This window comes from Natator depressus, chromosome 2, assembly GCF_965152275.1.
Source record: "Natator depressus isolate rNatDep1 chromosome 2, rNatDep2.hap1, whole genome shotgun sequence".
Lineage (NCBI taxonomy): Eukaryota > Metazoa > Chordata > Testudines > Cheloniidae > Natator > Natator depressus.
The window spans coordinates 2,138,454-2,160,368 of record NC_134235.1 but is presented as its reverse complement, the minus strand read 5'-3'; the positions used below and the strand labels follow the sequence as shown (position 1 = coordinate 2,160,368).

At 60.8% G+C, this 21,915-nt stretch overlaps 2 protein-coding genes across 3 annotated transcripts; one reads left to right on the top strand and one right to left on the bottom strand.

Annotated features, from left to right (window-relative positions):
- The first annotated feature begins 1,183 nt into the window (after positions 1-1,183).
- Positions 1,184-11,062, top strand: LOC141981234 (testis-specific serine/threonine-protein kinase 5-like). Its single transcript, XM_074942911.1, has 8 exons — positions 1,184-1,387; positions 2,901-3,008; positions 5,252-5,454; positions 6,081-6,136; positions 8,394-8,526; positions 8,991-9,106; positions 9,556-9,735; positions 10,543-11,062. Exons 1-8 carry the CDS (start codon positions 1,184-1,186, stop codon positions 10,998-11,000), a joined length of 1,458 nt encoding a protein of 485 aa, XP_074799012.1. The 3' UTR covers positions 11,001-11,062.
- Positions 11,063-12,265: 1,203 nt separating this feature from the next.
- Positions 12,266-17,304, bottom strand: HGH1 (HGH1 cochaperone). 2 transcript variants are annotated; one of them, XM_074942909.1, is made up of 7 exons: positions 17,239-17,304; positions 15,437-15,995; positions 14,991-15,091; positions 14,469-14,567; positions 14,131-14,222; positions 13,586-13,708; positions 12,266-13,295 (listed from the first exon to the last, which is right to left on the bottom strand). In XM_074942909.1, the coding sequence occupies exons 2-7, from the start codon at positions 15,964-15,966 to the stop codon at positions 13,116-13,118; spliced, it is 1,125 nt and encodes a 374-aa protein (XP_074799010.1). In that variant the 5' UTR covers positions 15,967-15,995; positions 17,239-17,304; the 3' UTR covers positions 12,266-13,115. The 2 variants fall into 2 exon arrangements, with proteins under 2 accessions (XP_074799010.1, XP_074799011.1); XM_074942910.1 differs by lacking the exon at positions 17,239-17,304 and adding an exon at positions 17,089-17,176.
- Between the last annotated feature and the right edge of the window lie 4,611 nt (positions 17,305-21,915).

The window sequence follows — 21,915 nt, the reverse complement described above, 5'->3', positions numbered from 1 at the left end:
TTCCCGGGCAGAGGTGTTACCTCCCCCTCCCCGTCCTGGCTCAGGTTACAGGCTCTCAGGTCTCCCATCCCCAGTGAAACTCCCCTGCCACATTCCCAGGTCAACACTCCCCCCTCCCTGCTGCCTCACAGCAGGCTAGTCAGAATCATCACTCCCACTGCGCAGATGGGGAATTTGAGGCAGAAATGGAGGCAGGGACTTGCCCAAGGCCACAGATCAAGTCTATAAGAGAGCCAGAAAAAGAAGTAATGAACTCCACTAGTTGTCCTTCGCTCCAGCTAAGGGGTACCCTGGGTCCGAGCCCTGTACTCCTTCCAGACGCTTCTCACTGAGTGATGAGTGTGTTGGGGACACTGGGCATGGCCACTCTAATCTCCCTGTACCTTCTTTAAAGCTTCAAATAAACTTTTCTGCTTCTCCACCCCGTTGTAATTATTAAGTAACGCATACCGGGCAGCAAACCCCCTGCTGTTGCTCGCCTCTGGCACTGGGTGCCGGCAACAAGTGGTTAAGCATCAGGTTTGCCTTAAACTCCCTGGTCGCAGATACATTCAGTTCCATGCGCATTCCTGTGTGAACTCTCTGAGGTGAGGGCTCTATGTGGCTATTAAAAATCCCCTGGGATTCATTCCGGAGTTCTTGGCCAAAATATCCCTTCCCCTCCCCAGCTCTGCCAATCACCCACCTGGCTGCAGTGCTCCAGCGCAGAGGTGGCTGCATTTCCGTGGGGGAGGGATTCCTGCCCATCTCCAGACCCCCCCAGGGAGGGATGATTGCTCTAGAAGGGACACGATGCTCTGGAGCCCGGGCAGCGTTCTAAACCAGCTTGTTATGCGTCAGTTCTAGAATGCCTCCTCTAGAACACTCATCCTTCTCCCATCTCTGTGGAAACGTCTCCCTCGAGACAGCAGCGAGGAGCCCGTGGCCTGGCCCTGCGCCCCCAAGCCCTCGGGGCCCAAACTGAAAGATGGGGAGGGCAACAAGCTAGAAGAACCCAGTGCTTTGAGTTTCTCCTGTGTCCTTCACCCTCATGGGGAGCTAATGGTCATATTTGGACTCTGGTTCCTGTGGCATTCCCTCCAGCCCCAGTGCAATCATCGTCCCCACACCCGCCCCAGCAGGATCGCTCTGCTGCCCTTTCTTTCGCGAGCCTGGGTGGAGCCAAGAATGCCCATTGGGCACCATGAAAAGCTGCGCTAAGCGAGAGGCCGACAGGAAGACTTTCACGGAACAGGTGCGGGAGAGCAAGGAGAATGGCTACCTCCTCTCCTCCCGGAAGATTGGCTCTGGGGCCTTCTCCAAAGTCTACCTGGGCTACGCCACGCAAGAGAAGCTAAGACAGAACTACAAGCTGGCCGCAGACCTTCGGAGCAAGCGGCACTCCATGGTGAGGACAGCAGGGCCTGGGGGCACAAGTCTCACTCAGACTCCTTGGCTGGGAAAGCCTAAGGGGAAACGCCAGGGAACCAGCGGGAAAAGGAGCTCAGTCACTGAGGGTACAACACCCCTGGGGGCTCTGCAGGATAAGGCACCTCTCCAGTCCTGCTCTCAGCTCAGAGGTGCAGCGAGTTTGGGGGCTCTCATCCTAGCCCTCCTGGGCACTGATCCATGGGATGTGACCAGCCTGTCTGGTTGCCCAGGAGAATCCTGGGTCCTGGATAGCAAGGAGTGCTGTGCTCCTGGAGGGTGGGCTATTGGCAGGGGCATGCAGGGGGCCAGCCCCTGGGAAGCTGGGGCTATAACTTACACACCAAGCCGGCTGGGTGATGGCTGGCATGTGTCCAGGTAGTTCTGTCTGTTTCTTAGGCTCAAAGGAGCCAAAGGGAGTCTGGTGCCTGGAATGGCAGCTGGGAGACTGCGTCCCCTGGATGCCCTGGGCAAATCCCAGCCCCACATATCAGCTCTTTAAGCTGGGCCGAGTCCCACGTCCTGTTCCAAGCCCTGTCCCTCGCTGCGCTGGCTGTGCTGGTGGGGGGTGGTGCTGGCGAGCCTCGTGCCCCCTGGTCAGGATTTTACCCTGGATGGGTTGTTCTCTTTCTGTGCAGAATGTTGTCAGTGGGATTGTTACTAAGCACTCGTGGTGGGGTTTGCTGTTGTTCCCCGGCCATGTCTCTGGCTGTGGTTGTGTTCTGAATTCCCCCTTTGTCCCACTCGTTTGCTCAGATTCACCTGAGGCTTTTCTAGGCTGCTAATGATTTGCCTTTATCTCCCAAGCCTTTTCTGCTGTTTGCCCCCAGCCAGCACCTAGCGCACTGGGGTCCCGGTCCGTGACTGGGGCTGCTGGGTCAGACCCAGAACAGTAAAGAACAGCCACTTCTGGCTGCTTTCAGGGATCCTCTATAACCTGGCCCCATTTCTGCTTTCTTTAGACTTAACCCCCGCCTTTCTGGGTTGATTGGTTCTTGCCCTGTCTCTCCTCATGGGCTGGGTAAAGCAGGCGGGTGACAGATGGGCCCTGGCAGCTACTGAGGGTGCCCGGTGTCTGGGGGGTGCTGAGCTTCCTACAAGGCCAGTGAAGAGCTCAGATGGGCAGAGGATGCACACAGACACTCATTCCCAAGTGATGTGCCCAAGAGACACCCAAACAGCCCCCTGCCCCACCTTCACTTGGGTTTTCCAGACTCTCCTGCCCCTGCTGGCTCAGACGGACGATATTTCACTCCACATGGTGCTGTACATCTGATCACCCCCACCAGTCCTTTCCCCACCTGGCCTCCCTCCAGCCTGCTCCTCTGCGGGGCCCGTCAGTGTCTCCTTCAGGTGTGCCCGCACGGCCCGCTGGACTGGCACAGACGGAGCCACTCTCTCTCCAGGGGCCAGGAGGGCTCAACGTCAGCAAAACTAGCAGGAGCTTCCCAGTCTCCTGCGTGCAGCTCAGCAGCCGCCCTCTCCTCTCTCAGGTGGCCATAAAGATCATATCCACAGCCAAAGCCCCCTTGGAATATTCCAGAAAATTCCTCCCGAGAGAAATCTACTCCCTTAATGCAACCTACAAGCACATCAATGTGGTGAGTCCCAGCTGCTTACCCCTTCCCCACCCTGGCTACCTCGGCCTTTTGTTGTGCGTACCAGAGCGGTGTCAATAGGGCACCCAAACTGCACCGGGCGAAGGCCACGCTCCAGGGATGCTCATCGGCTTTCCTTCGGAGGGGCAGCCTGCAGAGATTGTAGCGATTCTGAGTCTCAAGCAGGCAAAGCCCAGCACAGATTAGGGGGTTAGACACACAGTTCCTAGTGGAATAAATTGTAGAGCTGTGTCTCCTAACCCCCTAGTCAGGCTTGGAAATCTCAGCCTAGGGGCTCAGCCACTGCGTCTCGTCTTCTCCCAGCTCCTCTCAGGTTTTGGGGCCTCCCTTAAAGCACCAGCCCAGGCAATGCTTCCTCCACGGGTACCCTGGGGCCTCGCGCCTCCCAGCTCCTTGCAGGAGACCTGGGTCTGGTTCCGAGGCCTGGGCTGTCGCTAACCAAGCTTGCCTGGCTGCCTAGGAGCCAGGGCCGTATCCTGCCCTGCTGGAGACCCGGGTGCCATTCCCCGACCCAGCCTCCTGTCCTGGGCTGACAGCAACCCCTCTGGACGGGACTGGGATTGTCTGGCCTCCAGGGAATCTGGTCCTGTCCACCTCGGCCATCACATTGGCCTGGGGACATTGGTACCCCGGAGAGATGCTGCCCCACGCCGCTGGAGGGGATCTCTGTCCAGGAATGGGCACGTCTCTCATTGCCCTGGGGCCATGGGTGCCCCGGAGGGATGCTGCCCCACGCCCCTGCAGGGGCTCTCTGTCCAGGAACGGGCACGTCTCTCATTGCCCTGGGGCCATGGGTGCCCCGGAGGGATGCTGCCCCACGCCCCTGCAGGGCTCTCTGTCCAGGAACGGGCGCGTCTCTCATTGCCCTGGGGACATTGGTGCCCCGGAGAGACGCTGCCCCACGCCCCTGCAGGGCTCTCTGTCCAGGAACGGGCACGTCTCTCATTGCCCTGGGGACATTGGTGCCCCGGAGAGACGCTGGCCCACGCCCCTGCAGGGCTCTCTGTCCAGGAACGGGCACGTCTCTCATTGCCCTGGGGACATTGGTGCCCCGGAGAGACGCTGGCCCACGCCCCTGCAGGGCTCTCTGTCCAGGAACGGGCACGTCTCTCATTGCCCTGGGGCCATGGGTGCCCCGGAGAGACACTGCCCCACGCCCCTGCAGGGCTCTCTGTCCAGGAACGGGCGCGTCTCTCATTGCCCTGGGGCCATTGGTGCCCCGGAGAGATGCTGCCCCACGCCCCTGCAGGGCTCTCTGTCCAGGAACGGGCGCGTCTCTCATTGCCCTGGGGACATTGGTGCCCTGGAGAGACGCTGCCCCACGCCCCTGCAGGGCTCTCTGTCCAGGAACGGGCGCGTCTCTCATTGCCCTGGGGACACTGGTGCCCCGGAGAGACGCTGGCCCACGCCCCTGCAGGGCTCTCTGTCCAGGAACGGGCGCGTCTCTCATTGCCCTGGGGACACTGGTGCCCCGGAGAGACGCTGGCCCACGCCCCTGCAGGGCTCTCTGTCCAGGAACGGGCGCGTCTCTCATTGCCCTGGGGACACTGGTGCCCCGGAGAGATGCTGCCCCACGCCCCTGCAGGGCTCTCTGTCCAGGAACGGGCACGTCTCTCATTGCCCTGGGGACACTGGTGCCCCGGAGGGACGCTGGCCCACGCCCCTGCAGGGCTCTCTGTCCAGGAACGGGCGCGTCTCTCATTGCCCTGGGGACACTGGTGCCCCGGAGAGACGCTGCCCCACGCCCCTGCAGGGTTCTCTGTCCAGGAACGGGCGCGTCTCTCATTGCCCTGGGGACACTGGTGCCCCGGAGAGACGCTGGCCCACGCCCCTGCAGGGCTCTCTGTCCAGGAACGGGCACGTCTCTCATTGTCCTGGGGACACTGGTGCCCCGGAGAGACGCTGGCCCACGCCCCTGCAGGGTTCTCTGTCCAGGAACGGGCGCGTCTCTCATTGTCCTGGGGACACTGGTGCCCCGGAGAGACGCTGGCCCACGCCCCTGCAGGGCTCTCTGTCCAGGAACGGGCGCGTCTCTCATTGCCCTGGGGACACTGGTGCCCCGGAGGGACGCTGGCCCACGCCCCTGCAGGGCTCTCTGTCCAGGAACGGGCGCGTCTCTCATTGCCCTGGGGACACTGGTGCCCCGGAGGGACGCTGCCCCACGCCCCTGCAGGGCTCTCTGTCCAGGAACGGGCGCGTCTCTCATTGCCCTGTCGCCTCGGCAGATCCAGCTCTACGAGATGTACGGGAACAGCAGGCGCACCTACCTAGCGCTGGAGCTGGCCTCCCGGGGCGACCTGCTGGAGCACATCAACGCCACCTCTGACCGCAGGGAGTGCCCCGGGCTGGAGGAGGAGGAGGCGCGAAGGCTCTTCCGCCAGATCGTCAGCGCCGTGGCACACTGCCACAACGTGGGCATCGTGCACAGGTGGGAGGGGCTGCTGGGCTCCATCCAGCTGGTGCCCCAGGGTCGAGGGCGGGCTAGCTCCTGAGCCCCTCAGCCTTGTCAGGCTCAGCGTTACTGTCCCAAGGCTGGGGCTGGGGCTGCCATCGCCACCCAGCACGAACATCCTTAAAAACCCAGAGACTGTAAGAGCTGCTGGGCAGGGGCCCTGGCCAGCTCACGGCCCCACCAGGTCCCTGCCTGCCCCCACCCAGGGGAGCCTCAGCAAGTGTGAAGCTGCCATGGTCAGTTTCGCACCATATGCCCCCTCCCAGCATGGGGGGCACACTGTGAGTGGGGGGCCAGACCAGGCACAAGAGGGGGCAGGCCTGGAGCCCGCAGTGCTTCACCCGGTGAAGCAGCCCCTCTGGGACCACTGCAGCCAGTGTAACTTAGTTCAGCCCTTAGGCTGCTCTACGGTATGGTTAGGGCCATTGAATCCCCCGCTGGCCGCAGGATCAGGGCTGATAGAGCCGCCTTCCTGCTGTGCACGCTCAGCATGGCAGGTACCTGGCCCCAGCAGCCTATTGCCAGGGATATACATGTGTGGAGGTGTGCGTGGGACAGGGGATCCCAGTGACACCGCTGCTCCTGCTTTGTGTTCCCTGCAGAGACCTGAAATGTGAGAATATCCTGCTGGATGAGCGAGGCTTCATTAAGCTGACAGGTGAGTGCGGCCCATTCCCAGCGGCAGGAATTGTTTCCCTTCAGCCAGCCCTGGCTAGGGGTGCGGGAGCCACTCAGCGCTCCATGCTGGGAAGCTCAGCCTGGGCGCAAGGGAAGAGGAGCCATTGCATTTAGGTTACTTTTGCCTGCAGTGACTTTGCTTGTGACACCGGGCGGAGCCCAGCTCCAAACGGGAAGCCAGCTTCCATTCAGCTCCTCCCTGCCGAGGTTTCACCGGGCTCGTTCTCCCTCCGTTCAGTGTGTCTCCTTTGTGCATTTGCCAGCTCTCGGAGCAGAGCCAGCGTCACTCTTCGTGTTGAGTCAGCCGCTCTCCCAGCACAACAGGGAGAGACAAACAGGGAAGAACTAGGACCTTGTGGCAAAGCCACAGAAATCAGCTGCGGGGAACCTCAGACTGCTTTGAACTCAGGGTCTTAACCAATTAGATTTCAGGTTTCACAGGCAAAAAGGCCCCTCCGATCATCTAGCCTTGTGTAACGAAGGCAAGAGACCCTCCCCTGGTGATCCCCGAATCCAGCCTATATCTTCTGTGGGAGCTAGAGCAATCTTCCGACTCTAACTCTAGACCCCAAGTAATGGCAAACCCACCATGATCCAATGGTTAATATCATCACGGTGCACCTCATTTCTAGTCTGAATGTGTCGCTTCATCTTCTAGCCATTAAACCGTGACCTGCCTCTGCCTGTGAGATTGAAGAGATGTCTGCTCTTAGAAATCTCTTCCGCTCATAGGAACCCACAGGCTGTACTCAAGTCACCTCCTAACCGTCTCGGGGATGAACTCGCTAGACTGAGCTCCTTCACGCTCTCACTCTAAGGCCGGTTTTCCAGCCCTCGACTCATCCTTGTAGCTCTTCTCCAAACCCTTCCCCATTTGTCAAAGTCTGTGTTCAAGTGAGCGTCCAGGGATGGGCTCACTCATGCTGTCCGCAGAGGTAACTCCCCTCCCTGCTCCCAGTCCCCCTTCTCCTGTTCAGCCGTCCTAGGACCACGTTCCCTCTCTCAGATACAGCATTGGACTGGGAGCTCACATTCAGGTGGTCCCCTAAGTCCTATTCACTGCCACTGCCTTGAAGGACACAGCCCCCATCCCACAAGTGTGACCTACGTTCTTTGTTCCTAGGTGTGCGACCTGGCATTTGGGGGTGTGAAACACAAGTTGTTCAGTGCCCATTGACAGCATCCCTTTAATGTTCATTTAATGGTCACATGGCCTATCGGCCCCCACCCGACAAAGACTCAGCCAAGTAACCCCCAGCTTGAGTAAGCCCCTGAGCTAGGGGGTCCACTGGGAACCGGCCCTACCTGCATCAAGGCAGTATCAGCCTGGGCAGCACTTAGTGCAGAGAAGCTGTCACATCAGTGCATTTTGCGCTGGGGCAGCACGGCCCCGGGTCTTGTGTTTCTCTGGCAGGGAGGTCCGGAGTCTAGGTCCATCTCTGGGGAAGGGTCTGTTTCCTACACTCATGTGCCTCCCCCCGCTCAGCAGGCAGTTTCATGGCTCCATTGGACTGTAAAGTCATGGTCTCCCTCAAGGGGAATCCAGGCTCCAGGCCCAGTCAGCTCCTGGACTCCCCTCCAAGACCACCTCTGAGGGTGCACGCTGGCACCAGCTGCAGTCATGGTTCTGTGATGTGCCACTGGGAACAGGACTGAACTCATTCCACTGGGCCACTGAGCGGCCCTCAGGCATCAGGGCCTTTTCCTCACTGCCAGTCTGGGCTGGGTTCCGGCCAGGCACCGAGAGGTGAAAGGCTCTGGTGCCCAGGAGCAATCCCTCGAGTCACCTGCTCCTCTGGGTGCACCTTTACCGGGTGACTCTGAAATCAATGCAAGTTAGGTGCCTAAATACCTTTGAGGATCTGGGCCTAAGAAAGGGCGAGGGGGGTTGAAGGCCGGGGGTGGGGGGGAGGCTTGTTGTCCTTCGGCTGGATTCAAAATCAGCCATTAGGTCACTGCCGAAACTGAGTTTGGGGGCCTGATCCCTATACCTCCTACCACACTGGCTGATGTGAATCAGCCACTTCCCCCAAAGCCCCAAGCCTGGACAGCCCAGGCTGGACGTGGGCAGAGCTGTGTGAGAGCCCTGGACTGGGGGGTCAGACTGCTGGCCTGGTCGGTTGGCGGAGGGTGGAGAGAGAGGAATGCCACGGCCCCCTCGGTTCCCATACAGCCCCCATCGCTCCAGGGGCCATGCCACTGAGCAGGCATCTCACCGGTGGGTCGTTGCATTACAGATTTTGGGTTTGCCAACCGCTACTCCTTGAAGAATTCCCTGATGAGCACGTTCTGCGGCTCTGTGGCCTACACGGCCCCCGAAATCCTCATGAGCAAGAAGTACAACGGAGAGCTGGCTGACCTTTGGAGCCTGTGAGCGCCGCGTCTCCTGCGGGGAGGGACATGGCCTGCGGGAACTCCGGCCTGGAGGGAGCAGGGAGAGGAGTCAGTCACTTCCTGGCACCGCGAGTACCACGAGGGAGGGGCGGGGTGGAGCCGGCTGCATCGTGGGGCCCGTTAGCACTGTGTAGTGGGGGACGAGCAGGCTGCCCGCAGGGGGGTGAGAGCACCAGGGCCCCCCCGATGGTCAACACCCTGGGGTTTGAACCGGGGGAGCTGCTGGAACGCTCCGTAGCCAGGACCGTGCCAGCTGCTGTTCTCTGCAGATCGGCACAGACGGGCCCAAGCCACGCTCACCGGTACGCTATGGGGAGGGCAGCGCAGGCTGCCCCGTGAGGACCGGGTGCTGGGAGCTGCCGTGGGCCATGCAGCCCACGCCCTGTCCCTGGGGAGGCTGGGCCTGGTGCTGGCCCCTGACCCCCGGCCTCCTCCCGCAGCGGTGTGATCCTGTACGCCATGGTGACCGGGAAGCTGCCCTTCAAAGAGCGCCAGCCTCACAAGATGATCCACATGATAAAACAGGGCCTCTGCTTCCGGCAGCCCATCTCCCCAGGTAACCCCCGCGCCTGGCCCCGGAGAGCCGCAAGCCCTGCTGCCCCCCCGCGGGGTCCCCGAGCAGCCAGGCAGGGTCGGGGCCGCCCCGGGGCAGGAGGGGAAGGGGACGAGAGCAGCGCGGCGGCCAAGCGTCAGGCTTTGTGGAGAATCAGCCAGAGCCGGGGCAGGGAACGGGCCGCGTCCCCCTTTGCCCCACGGCTCCTGCTTTGCGCTGAGGAGAGAGGGCCGCCCCCCACGAGTCCTGCCCCAGGCCGACTCCAGCCCCACCGGCCTGGAGAGCAGAGAGGGAAAAGCCAGCCAGCGCACGCGGGGTTGGCTGAGGGCCCACGGAGCCCAGCGCTCTGCATAGGGCACCAGTGACCCTGCCCCACGCCAGCGGGGAGGCCGCCCTGCCAAGCCGTGGGGCAGGTCCGGCCGTTAGTCTTCAGCCCCTCTCTTTGCTGCCAGAGTGCCAGAACCTGATCCAAGGCCTGCTGCAGCTGAAACCTGGGGCCCGGCTGGGCTTGCAGCAGGTGGCCACGCACTGCTGGATGCTGCCCGCCACCTCGGCCATCTTCCACCAGGCGCTGAACGCCACGGGCAGGCCCCCGGAGCTCGGCCCAGCCCTGGAGAAGCCGTCCGCCCAAGGTATGTGTGCGCCCTGCCCCGGGTCTGCCTTCAGGGCACCCCACAGCTGGGGGCACGGGGGGAGCGCTGGGCTGAGCACAGCAGGGAGTGGCCTCGCCAATGCCAGGTCTGGCTCTGGGACGAGCCAAGGAGCCCCAGGCCAGGAGTAGCTCCCCTTGGGGGCTCAGCCCCCACCTCCAGGAGCCAGCAGCACTCCAGCCCCACATCTGAACTGAGCACTGCTGCCCAGCGGTGTCCCTGCCCCAAAGAAAAGAGCTGCCCCCCTGAACAGCCCCTCAGCTAGAAGCACCAGGAGTACCCCGGCCACCCTCCCCTGGGCACCCTGCAGGACCTTGCCCCACAGCTGGGGAAACATGGCATCAGCCCCTCCCCTGGGCACCCCACGGCTGGGGGAACACAGCACCAGCCCCCAGCCCTCCCCAGGGACCCCAGTGAACATAGCCCCACAGCTGGGGAAATGTGACACCGGCCCCCTGCCCCTCCCCTCCGCACCCCACCCCACCCCACCAGACCTCACCTAGCAGCCAGGGGAACATGGCACCAGCCCCCATCCCTCCCCTTGGGCACCCCGCAGGACCTCGCCTGGCAGCCGGGGGAACATGACACCAGCCCCCTGCCCCTCTGCACCCCACAGGACCTTGCCCAGTAGCCTGGGGAATGTGGCACTGGCCCTCCACAGGACATAGCCCCATGACCACAGGAACACAGCACCAGGCTCCATCCCTCCCTTGGGCACCCCACAGGACATAGCCCCACGTCCGGGGGAACGTGGCACCGGCCCCTCTATCCCTGCCACTTCCTTTGCAGGTGAGAGCGGAGGCTCCGTCTCTTTGCTGCCAGACCTGGAGAGCTCGGCCAAGCTTCCCGAGGGAGCCGCCAAGGGAACCAAAGCCCCAGCAGGCCCTCGCGCCTCCTCTGCTCAGGACTCCTTCCCTGGCCGAGCCGAGACGGAGGCCAAGGCCCCCGAGCTGATCTCTGCCGGCTGCCTCCTTCAGCTGCCGTTGCCTTGCCAGGCTGAGCGCCCTCCCCGATTCTCCCTGTACCGGCCCTGCCTGCTCTCCAGCCTCCGGCCCTTCCACCACCTCCCCAACTTCCGCAAGCCCAGCTCGGCCACCTCGGCCAGCGCCTACGTAGCCAGCCGGCGGCTGGGCGAGAAAAGCCCCGCTGTGGCAGCAGCGGTGGGCAGCGGCTCCTCCAAGCCCGTCATCTCCCTCCACTCCATGTCCATGATCCGGAAGCCCCCACCAGAGCCCATCACCAACTAGAGGGGGCCTCGCCCAGGGCCAGGCCAGAGCCGCCACCGCTTGGCCCTACCCTGACAGAAACAAAGCCCATACGGACGGGTGCAGCACGCACTATTAAATGTTACTCAGTCGCGGGCTCTCAGCTGTCCCCCTCTGGGCTCCCTCTAGGCCCCGTACTCGGCAGCAGCCGGGTCCCAGCTTGCCCTAGACCCGTGTCCCACAGGCCTGACTCCTCGTTCCTCTATGCGCCCCTGTCTCTCCCCCAGGCCTCTCCTAGCCATGGCTACACACAGCCTCTCTCCTCCCATCCCCACCGGGGCCTTTCTCCTCCAGCCACCCTCCCCACCGGTCCCTCTCCGGGAGCCCCAGGCTGGCACCCTCGGCACAGTCTGCGCAGGGAGCAGCTCAGGCCATATACACAGAGCAGAGGGGCGAGAACTTGGGGAGAGGAACCCAGCCACAGGGCCTGGACCCCTTGGTGACGGGCACCCTGGAACGGGACTCCGGGGGACCTGCTGCCATGATGGTGGTGCCGAGGAAAACACCCTGCTGGGGCGGAGGGAGGTGGCCCCAGGGGAGGCGTGGGCCTGCCAGCACCGAGACAGACGCAGTGACACACTAGGCCTCGTCAGTCTTATGGGGGGCCGGAGAGTCCTGCAGCTCCTCCCATTCACAGGCCAGACTGCTGAGCCAGGGCCCACCCCTCCATACCCCCCAAGCTCCACTTGAGGCTGGAGCGAGATGGGGTGGTTCATGTCCCCTTCACAGCCCCCCCAACCTCAGGGGCAGGCTCAAGGCAGCACTGACTTCCAGCCAGCTGGCTGCAGGCCCCAGGGCCATGCCCGGACGCTGGGGGACACAGAACCACTGTGCCAGGTGTCACAGAGTGTGGGGGAGTCCGGGACCTGCCCCCTCTTCCTGGGATTCACTGCGACTCTCAGCCAGCCAGTAAAACGGAAGGTTTATTGGACAATAGGAACACAGTCTAAAACAGAGCTTGTGGGTACAACCAGGACCCCTCAGTCAAGTCCTTCTGGGGGGCAAGGAGCTTAGACCCCAGCCCTGGGGTTCCCTGCATTCCACCACCCAGCACAAAACTGAACGAACCAACCCCCCCCCTCCCCAGGCTCCCTCCTGCAGCCTTTGTCCAGTTTCCTGGGCAGAGGTGTTACCTCCCCCTCCCGGCTCAGGTTACAGGCTCTCAGGTCTCCCATCCCCAGTGAAACTCCCCTGCCACATTCCCAGGTCAACACTCCCCCCGCCCTGCTGCGTCACATCTCCCCCCTCCGTCACATCTTCCCTCTCCCTGCTGCGTCACACCAGGGTCTTTCAGGCAGGAGACAACACACATGAGGCAGTTGGGGTGTCCGGCCTCTCAAGTATATTTAACAGCTAAGAACAGGACCCAGCCCAAAGCCACTGTCCAGCTCCTGCCTCCCAGCCCCTGGCTCTGCTTCCCCATCCTCCCCCCGTCTGGAATTAAATGGCAGGTTACTGCTGTTCCGGGGGCTCAGCGTCCATCTCCCCCTCGCTAGAGACACAGCCCGTGCCCAGGCAGGGCTGGAAGCAGCCGCCCAGAGGCACCAGGCCAGGTTCACCTGTGTGGACAGCAGCTCAGCATGTGCACCTGCCCGTTCAGGATGGGGGGCTGGCACAGCGCTGGGTGCAGGCGAGAATCTCAGGCCACAGCCCAGGCAGCCGCCCCACAGCCAGGGAGCAGCATCACTTTGTGTGCGCACCACCACCTCCCATTGAGCCCCAGCCCTGCCCTGCCGAGCAGCCCCTCTTTGCCAGCACTGCTGCACTGTGCAAGGGGGAACCCTGGCCCTCCGGAGCCCGGCTGAGGACCCCCCCCGATTCATCTTGCCTGGGTCAGGCAGTGGCGACTGATGTGGGCTGGAGCGAAGCAAGGAACCTCAACGGAAGGAGCTACCAGTCCCAGTCCCCTCTTGCTGCTCCAGAGCCGCCAGGCTGAGCTGGGAGCTGCAGTCTCTACAGGCCTCGCAAGGGTGGCTGCATCCGGCTCTGTTTGGTCTGGCTGGGCGTGGCTCCCACGACAGCTGGCAGGTCGCAGCCCTCAGCTGGGCAGAGTCCGAGCGCCCCCCGCTGCCGGGGCAGGGCAAGCAGGTCAGCAAGTCACCTCGACAGCCCCTGGGAGCCCATCTGCGCCCCAGGCCCCTCGCTCGGTGTCTCCTGCTGCCCTTGCTGCCGCTCCTCCTCCCGATCCAGGCGCTGCAGTTGCTCCTCCACGTCCTCGGGGATCTTCACCTCCAGCAGGTTCTCCATCCCGGCCTCAGGCTCATCCCCAATCAGCACCTGCCCAGGGCACAGCATCAGGGCTTCAGAGGGGAAACAAGCCACTGCTCCCTACCCGCACTGACCCCCCTCTCCACCATGCAGAACTCACTGTGCAGTATGACGGCACCACCAGGCAGCAGCATCGAGCCCCTGCTTGTCTGCATTTGCCCGGCAGAGACCGGACCCCACCCTGGAGTTTAATAGAGGGGGAGCCCTCCAAAGACCCCAACCTGGGTGGGACCCATTTGCCCAAGCCCCCTGCCCTCCAGATGCTGAGCCACATGGACACGATGGGCCTCTGCCCCTACCTGGATCAGCTTCTCGCAGGCAGCCAGGACGTCGGGCTCCGTCTCCCACTGGTGGAGCTCCCGCACGACCAGGTAGGTGCCCTTCTCCTTCACCAGCTGCCGGCCGGCCTTGGTGGCTGTGAGCTGCGTGGGAAGCAAACCGGGGGAGGGGCCAGGCCACGGATCAGACCCAGCCACAGCCAGCGTGGGCAGCACGGGAGGAGCAGCATAGGCCCGGCCAGCCCCAGCTGTTTCAGAGGGAGGCCAGGCACACCCTGCAGTGGGCAGTTGTGGGGAAGCCCCTTCCTAGCCCCATCAGAGAGTGGTCGGCTGCTGCCCTGCAAGAGCAGGGGTCCTAACCCTCCACTGTAAGTGAGGCTGGGGATCCTCAGAGCAGGGAGGGTCGCACGGATAGGGGGCAGCAGCAGATGGGAAGGGGTATGGGGGGGCCCTGCTGCAGGAAAGGGGGCATCTGCAAAGAAACCCTCTCTGCCCCAGCCTCCTTGTCCGCCCGCCCCCCTGCTCCCCTCCCCCAGTGTTCTACAGCGACACAGGGAGGGACCCACCAGCAAGACTGCCTCCAGCAGCATCTTCCGGATGTCAGGGTCCTTCTCCCGCTGCTTGTCCTGCGGCAGGTACTGCAGGTCCACGGGCAGCCCTGGGGCAGAGCCAGGCAGGGGCGTTAGAACAGGACAGGGGATTTAACAGGGCACACGGATCTACAGGCTCCTGCCAGAAAATTGTAGCAACCCCCCCCAGTCACTTTACCACCCCCCAGCAGAGGGGAAATGAGAGCAGAAGACAACTAAATTCTTTGTTCCTGGCTGCACAACTCTGCCACTGCTAGACCCCCCGCCCAAACAGTAGTCCCCAGAGCCCCCCTCCCAGCATCCCTCCTCCTCACTTTCCATTTCCGCTTCAGGGAATTCCTCAGGGCCCGCCAACGGCAGCAGGAGAAAGGGAAGCAGGTCCACCTCAGCGCCTAGCAGCCACTCATGGTACTCTGGGAACAGACACAGGCTGGGATTAGAAGAGGGGGCAGAAATCACCAGGAGGTGGGGAGTAACAGGGGGGCCCTACAGTGAACCCACCAGACTGCCTGGCAAGAGCCAGACAGGAAACTTCATGGGCCACACAGGGGCGCTGGCGAGCAAAAGCACAAAACACCCCACCAGTTCCTCTGGGGAGGGAAGGGACAGGCAAACCCTGACTGGGGCCTGTTTGTGCTGGGGAGCCAGAGGCCAGGCCTGGGCACTGAAGCCAGAGGTCCCGCATGGTGGGTCAGAGCCCTGAGCTCTAGGTCACAGGCTGGTTCAGGAACCAGCTGATACCCAGAAGTCCCTTCAGGGCTCGGCCGAAGCAACGAAGCCAGCAGGATCCCAGGGGCGAGGGACACTAAGTACTCCCCCAAATGCAAAACACTTACTGTACTCGAAGCAGCAGTTCCTGAGCGTCCCAATCACCCCCCCTCGGCGGACGGCGGAGGCCTCGTACTGTGTGTAGGGCAGCAGCCGCTGCACCACGCACCTGGGCAGAGGAGGGGTCCTTGTCAGAGATGGGCCTGTACATGCTGGGCCCTGGCGCGTGCATGCCCTGGGGCACTGCTGGAGACGGGCACTGCAGTGCTGCGGTAGCCACGTCAGTCCCAGGACATTAGAGAGACAAGGTGGGGGAGGGAATATCTTCAACTGGGCCAGCTTCTGTTGGGGAGAGAGCCCCGCTTTCGAGCTACCCAGAGCTTCTCGCCAGCAGAAGACACGACCTCCCTCCAGCCTTGTCTCCATTACACCAATGGACTAACAGTCCGACCTGGGGCAGCCCCACGATTCTCCCGCCCGCCGCCACGTTCCCAGCTCACAGGCCAGCACCCACCTGGATCTGTCCAGCAGGAACTCCCGGGTCTCCGGCAGCTGACTCAGATTGGAGAGCAGGGGGCCCAGGTAGTGCAGGGCTGCCTCCTTGTTGTAGCCTTCGGTGCAGAACGCCTCCACGACCTGGGCCAGCCCCAGCCCCTCCTCCTGCACGGCCCGGAAAACCTGGCGGCAGGTGGCCTCCTCCCGGGACAGGTTGGAGAGGAGGGTGCAGACCTGGTCGGCGAAGGCGTAGCCCGGGTCCAGCAGGCGGTGCAGCAGCGCTGGCAGCCCCTTGGCCAGGGCCCCGTGGGTGGCCGCAGCCACAGACAGGTTGATGAGCGAGTGGTAACTGTCCTTCACCACGGCCAAGGAGCGGTCACCCGTCAGCAGCAGCAGCGCCTCCAGGAAATCGGGCCTGCCCGCCAGCAGCATCCGCCCCTCCACGCTGCCCGTCAGCCCCAGGATGTAGCCTGTGGCCTGGCCCTTTATATCAGGCCGGGTGTCCAGGCGGAGGAACCCCAGCAGCTCTCTGGCCTGCCCCTCGTCCATGCTGGGGCAGGAGGCCTGGAGGCACCACCCTGCAGACAGAGGGACCTGTCAGGTGGGTGTAGGGGTCTGTGGGCCCCTCACTAACACTCAGTGGGGGTTTTGGCTGCTAGCTCCCAGGGCCAGAGAAAGGAGAAGGGTGGATGGGAAATCAGGACCCTGAGACTGACAGCCCCCAGGAACAATGGGGAGAGGCCAACGCTTCAGATCAGCCTGACTGACAGGGCTGGCAGGCTAATGAGGGGGTCAGGAGGCCAGGGGGTCCCATCTTCCCTGTGAGCTGAAATTGCCTGGACCACAGCAAAGCAAGCGAGTGAAGAAGAGAGCAGGAGCCTGAGCTGAGCTGGGGAGCAGAGCCGGGCCAGCCAGAGGGGCCAGAAGCGCAGCCCAGGGAGCTGGAGGCAGAGCAGCAGCCGGGCTGGGGCTGGGGCTGGGGCGGCCGGGCTGGGGCAGGGGCTGGGGAAGGGGCGGCCGGGCTGGGGATGGGGATGGGGCTGGGCATAGGGCGGCCGGGCTGGGGCTGGGGATAGGGCTGGGGCGGCCGGGCTGGGGATGGGGAAGCCGGGTGCAGCGAGAAGCGTGGAAGAGCTGGGGGGGGGACCCTGGGCAGCACAGGGGGGACGCCCCCAATCAAGAGGTCTTGCAGGCTACCCTTCGGGCGGGGGTCGTGATCCCAGTGGGGGAAGGAGGGCCCCGCCGCCTAGAGCCCGAGGCCACGGCCGGAGCAAGGGCTCGGCTACACCGGCAGCGGGGCTGGCGCGGCGGCGGGGCACGGGCCACCCGGGCGGGCGCTGCACGGCGCCGACACCTGCCCCGCGGGGGGGGGGCGGTTTCCAGAGGAAGGTTCAGCCCCGTAAAGCGCCAGTGTCGACAAGCCGCCGCCCCCCCCCGCCGGGGCCGGGGCCGGGGTCTCGTGGCGGGCTTTCCTGGCGCCTGCCCCGGGTCCCGCTGGTGGCTGCTGAAAAACCTGCCCGCGCTTTGAGCCGCCTGCGCGGGCGGGGCAGCGCCGAGCGCAGGGAGAGCCCCTGCGCCAGACCGGGGGGGGCCCAGGAGCGCTGGGCCCAGCCTGTCGGGGTCCGAGGAGGGGGGGCGGGGGGAGCCAGGAAAGTCCCCCCCCAGCGGCACCTGCAAGGGCCCGGCCGGGACCCAGGAGTCCTGGCTCGCGGCCCCGCTGCGCGTCACCCAGGAGCCAGCGCGGTGGCCGGGCCGGGCCGGGCCGGGCCGAGCCGAGCCGAGGGCCTGCCCCCCCCTTGCCTGCCCCCGGCGCCGCCGAACCTCGGCTTCTCGGCGCCGCGTGGGTCTTCTCCGAGCACGGGGGGTCCGGTCCGCTCCGCTCCTCGCCGGACTGACGCGCTCTCTGGCCAATCGCTGGCTGCGGTGGCCCGGGGGGGGCGGGCAAGAGACGAGTACCCGGAGGCTGGGGCCCAATCAGCGGCGCCTCGGACGGCATCGCGGCGGAGGGGATTCTGGGGGTTGTAGTCACACGGGGATGCCTCTGCGCATGCCAAGCCGGAGGCCCCGCCCGGGGCCCCGCCCACGCCCCCTCTGAGCCCCGCCCCCGGCCGGGCTCCTCACGATCGGTTTCGATTTCAGGCAACGGGGCTAGCGGGCCGGCGCCCGCGGGGTCCTAGCGCCCCCTCGTTCCTTCCCCGGCCGGTGTCCGCGGGGTCCTAGCGCCCTGGTCCCACGCCGTGCTCCACACAGACCCTCTCCCGGGAGACCCCTGCGGCTGAGCTGGGCCGGGGGGCGCCGGCTGGGGCACTGCAGAGACGGGGCAGGGCTGTGGGGGGCTCAGGGGGCCCAGCAGGCTTGGAGCCTGAGGCTGCCCTGCTCCACAGCACCTGCTGGCAGCGGCTGGGTCAGTGCCACCGGGGAAGGGCTGGCCGTGACCCACTGTGAGGCAGCGCCCTGTGAGGGCACCACGCTGCCCCTTCTTCCAGACTCTGCCCCTGTCCTGCAGGCTGCCCCGGGCGTGCCACGCCCATGCCTCAGTTTCCCCTCCTGTCCCGTGTCTCTCTTGTCTCAGGCTGTGAGCGCTCTGGGGCAGGGACGGACTCTCCTGGTGTCTGTGCACAGCGAGGCCCTGGTCTGGGTTGTGGCTTCTAGGTGCTACTGCCGTGCACCAGCAGCGAACCCCCTCGCCCCAGGGATGAGCGGAGCAGCTCAGTCCTGTCAGAGCTACTGCTGCAGGCCGGCTCTGCCACATTCCCCAGGCCTGCTGTGCAATCAGGGGGTTGAGTCCACAGTAGTTAATGGCTGATGCCAGCAGGAGCAAAAACCGAACTGCAGCCCGCCGGGGCAGGGACAGAGCCCAGCTCTGCTCTGCAGCACGTCTCACCCAGCCACCGAGTTCCCTGCAGTCCTGCCTTTGTGCAGTGCCCAGCACCACGGCCCTACACCTCCACAGCTGCTGCCTCGACTTTCATTTTCCCTCTTGTTTTCAAAACAAGGGAAGTACACGGGACAAGCCTCACCCCCAAAGCCAGCCCGGCCCGAGAGCCAGTTCCGGGAGGAATGTCACCCCACCAAGTCTGGCAGTGGCCAGGTTAGGGCTCCTCCCGCAGCGCTAACATGGCAGCAGGAGCTGCTGGTAAATGCCAAGCTGCACACTGAGTCTGTTCACTTTATTTCACTGTTGTGGAGATGGGCCCTGTACCCTGGGGCCCTCCCTTAGACAAATTATAGACAGGACTAGAGCTGGACCAAGAGCCACAGACCATCCCACGGGAAGCTCCCTGCTCCGTCCCTCTAGGGGCAGAGAAATCTGGGGAGCAACAAGTCTAGGCTGAGGTAAAGGCATTTGCCTGCCTCAAGGGCCCCCATGAGGGGGTGGGCTATTTTAATGAAGGAGAAATCTGGCCAAAGTCACTTAAACACTAGCCCCAAAGTAACCCAAGCTGTTTATTTAAACAGACTTTTGTTATTAACACTGTGGTCCATACATGGAAGAACAAACAGGAGCTTTCACTAGATACCTAGCACAGATTTGATTTTTTTTTTTTTTAAAAAGCTACAGGCCCCCAGCAGGAGTTTGTGTTTTAATTGAGAAATATCAGATTGTACCTCTGTTTTTGCTGGAGGTCTCCTTTTAGGATACAGATGGATTGGGAGCTTTGTCAGCCATTACTTGAAGAGGGAAGAGCATTAAACAATTGGAACAAAGATTTATTAGTTAAATAAGTTCATAGTTCAATATGCATTAATGCAAACCAGGGTTTTAAATGTTCTGAATAAAAAAGACTTACTCTGTAAGATGACAATCGCATGTCAAACCAACCCCCTGACACTGGTACTTGTATCCCATTTGAGGGTTGGCAGATGGTTCAAACAAAACAGAATGAATGAAGTTGGCAGGTACCAAACCTGAAAATGCTTTAAACTCACTTCCCATGTATTGTGTGCAGCTGTGTCTCTGTGATGTTGTTGACATGAACTGTGACTGTATAGATTATTGTTGCAACCAAGGTCATATAGTGGCACCAAATTTTGTACAAAGGAGGTTAAGTAAGATGTCTATGACAAGGTTATGATTATGCTATCTGTTTGCATGTATCATTTTTGTATTTAAAGTTATAAGTATTGGCTCTATACTGTCTGTATTTTAAACTTGTGCTATACAATTTGGTCCAAACTTGTGCTATGCAATCCCAGACAATGTGGTGTCAGCTCTGCCTAGCCTGCTTGATGGCCCATTGAGGACCATCAGCTACACAACTGACCCATTGAGAGAAGGCAGACACCCCTTGGGACTCAAGGTAGGCAGGGACATGCCTGTGGACAGAACTCTGAGGTTTTTCCAGGCCATGTGCTGGGTGGCTTGTGATTGGAACAAAGGGAGCCCAGGCCACATGGCAAGAGACTATAAAAGGCAGCTGCATCATCTCCATTTTGTCTTCAGTCCTGCTTCTTACCTCTGGAGGACTTTGCTACAAACTGAAGCTCTGAACAAAGGACTGAAGGACCCATCCCAGATGTGGATGTTCTCCAGAGACTTGATTTGAACCTGCAGTTTATTCTGTCACTGCTGCAAGCCTGAACCAAGAACTTTGCCATTGCTGTATGTAATTGATTTCATTTAACCAGTTTTAGCTCTCATCTATATTTCTTTCTTTTTATGAATAAACCTTTAGAGCTATAGCTCATGAAAGCTTATGCTCAAATAAATTTGTTAGTCTCTAAGGTGCCACAAGTCCTCCTTTCCTTTAGATTTTAGATTCGAAAGGATTGGCAACAGCATGATTTGTGGGTAAGATCTGATTTGAATATTGACCTGGGTCTGGGTCCTTTGGGATCGAGGGAACCTTTTTTCTTTTACTGGGGTATTGGTTTTCACAACCATTCGTCCCCATAAGGAGCGGTGCTGGTGGGGATACTGGAAAACTGGAGTGTCTAAGGGAATTGCTTGTATGACTTCTGGTTAGGCAGTGGGGTGAGACCGAAGTCCTCTCTGTTTGGCTGGTTTGGTTTGCCTTAATAGTAAAGGACCCAGCCTTGGGCTGTGACTGCCCTGCTCTAAGCAATTTGTCCTGAATTGATACACTCAGTTGTGTCCCGCCAGAGGCCGCATCGTTACAGTCTCTACTTCCTTTCTGCCTGGCTCTGAGTGGCTCAGAAGCACAGGAATCCGTGACAAATGTTACAGTGACAAATGTTAACCCAACGCTCCAAAGGCTTTCTTGTAAAAAGCATGATCCTTTCCCCTCCCCTTCCTCCAACCTCTCGAGTACTGCATGTATACGAAGATCACAACACATTTAATATTCAGCTGAAACCCCTCCTCCACCAAAAAGAAGTAGAATGAAGGGCTGCAGCAATCCCATACTCAGTCAAAAATTTGTATATGATAGCTAACCCGTTGAGCCCTGTCCACTGTATCCCTACAGTTCCCTAAAGTGGACATATTGCTAAGATCAAGTTAAAAATTACTTAGACAAGTTAGATGTCTGCAAGTCACCAGGGCCTGATGAAATACATCTGAGAATACTCAAGGATCTGACTGAGAAGATATCTGAGCCATTAGCAATTATCTTCAAAAAGTCCTGGAAGATGGGAGATGTTCCAGAAGACAGGAAAAGAGCAAATATGGTGCCCATCTATAAAAAGGGGAATAAGGACAACCCAGGGAATTACAGAGCAGTCAGCTTAACTTCTGTGCCCGGAAAGATAATGGAGCAAATAATTAAGCAATCAATGTGCGAACACCTAGAAGATAATAAGGTGATAAAAAACAGTCAGCATGGATTTGTCAAGAACAAATGGTGTCAAACCAACCTGATAGCTTTCTGTGACAGGGTAACAAGCCTTGTGGATAGGGGGGAAGCGGTAGATGTGGTATATCTTGACTTTAGTAAAGCTTTTGTTACTGTCTCACACGACCTTTTAAAATCACTGTATGTATGTATTACAGGCATTACATAAAGAATGTAATCCCTGTAAACAAACTAGGGAAATGCAACCTAGATGGAGCTACTATAAGGTGGGTGCATAACTGGTTGGAAAACCATTCCCAGAGAGGAGTTATCAGTGGTTCACAGTCATGCTGGACAGGCATAACAAGTGGGCTCCTGCAGGGATCGGTTCTGGGTCCGGTTCTGTTCAATATCTTCATCAACGATTTAGATAATGGCATAGAGAGTACACTTATAAAGCTTGGGGATGATACCAAGCTGGGACGGGTTGCAAGTGCTTTGGAGGACAGTATTAAAATTCAAAATATCTGGACAGACTGGAGAAATGGTCTGAAGTAAATAGGATGCAATTCAATAAGGACAAATGCAAAGTACGCCACTTAGGAAGGAACGATCAGTTGCACACATACAAGATAAGAAACGACTGCCTAGGAGGGAGTACTGTGGAAAGGGATCTGGCCGTCATATGGATCACAAGCTAAATATGAGTCAACAGTGTAACAATGTTGCAAAAAAAGCAAACATCATTCTGGTCTTATTAGTA

Excerpts from the sequence above, each read along its gene's own strand:
- LOC141981234 (XM_074942911.1), top strand. The coding sequence starts at position 1,184 with ATGAAAAGCTGCGCTAAGCGAGAGGCCGACAGGAAGACTTTCACGGAA. Across the intron at positions 1,388-2,900 it reads GGAGCAAGCGGCACTCCATG|GTGGCCATAAAGATCATATC; the intron begins GTGAGGACAGCA and ends CTCCTCTCTCAG. Across the intron at positions 5,455-6,080 it reads AACGTGGGCATCGTGCACAG|AGACCTGAAATGTGAGAATA; the intron begins GTGGGAGGGGCT and ends TGTTCCCTGCAG.
- HGH1 (XM_074942909.1), bottom strand. The coding sequence starts at position 15,966 with ATGGACGAGGGGCAGGCCAGAGAGCTGCTGGGGTTCCTCCGCCTGGAC. Across the intron at positions 15,092-15,436 it reads TTCCTGCTGGACAGATCCAG|GTGCGTGGTGCAGCGGCTGC; the intron begins GTGGGTGCTGGC and ends TCCTCTGCCCAG. Across the intron at positions 14,568-14,990 it reads GAACTGCTGCTTCGAGTACA|AGTACCATGAGTGGCTGCTA; the intron begins GTAAGTGTTTTG and ends GTCTGTTCCCAG.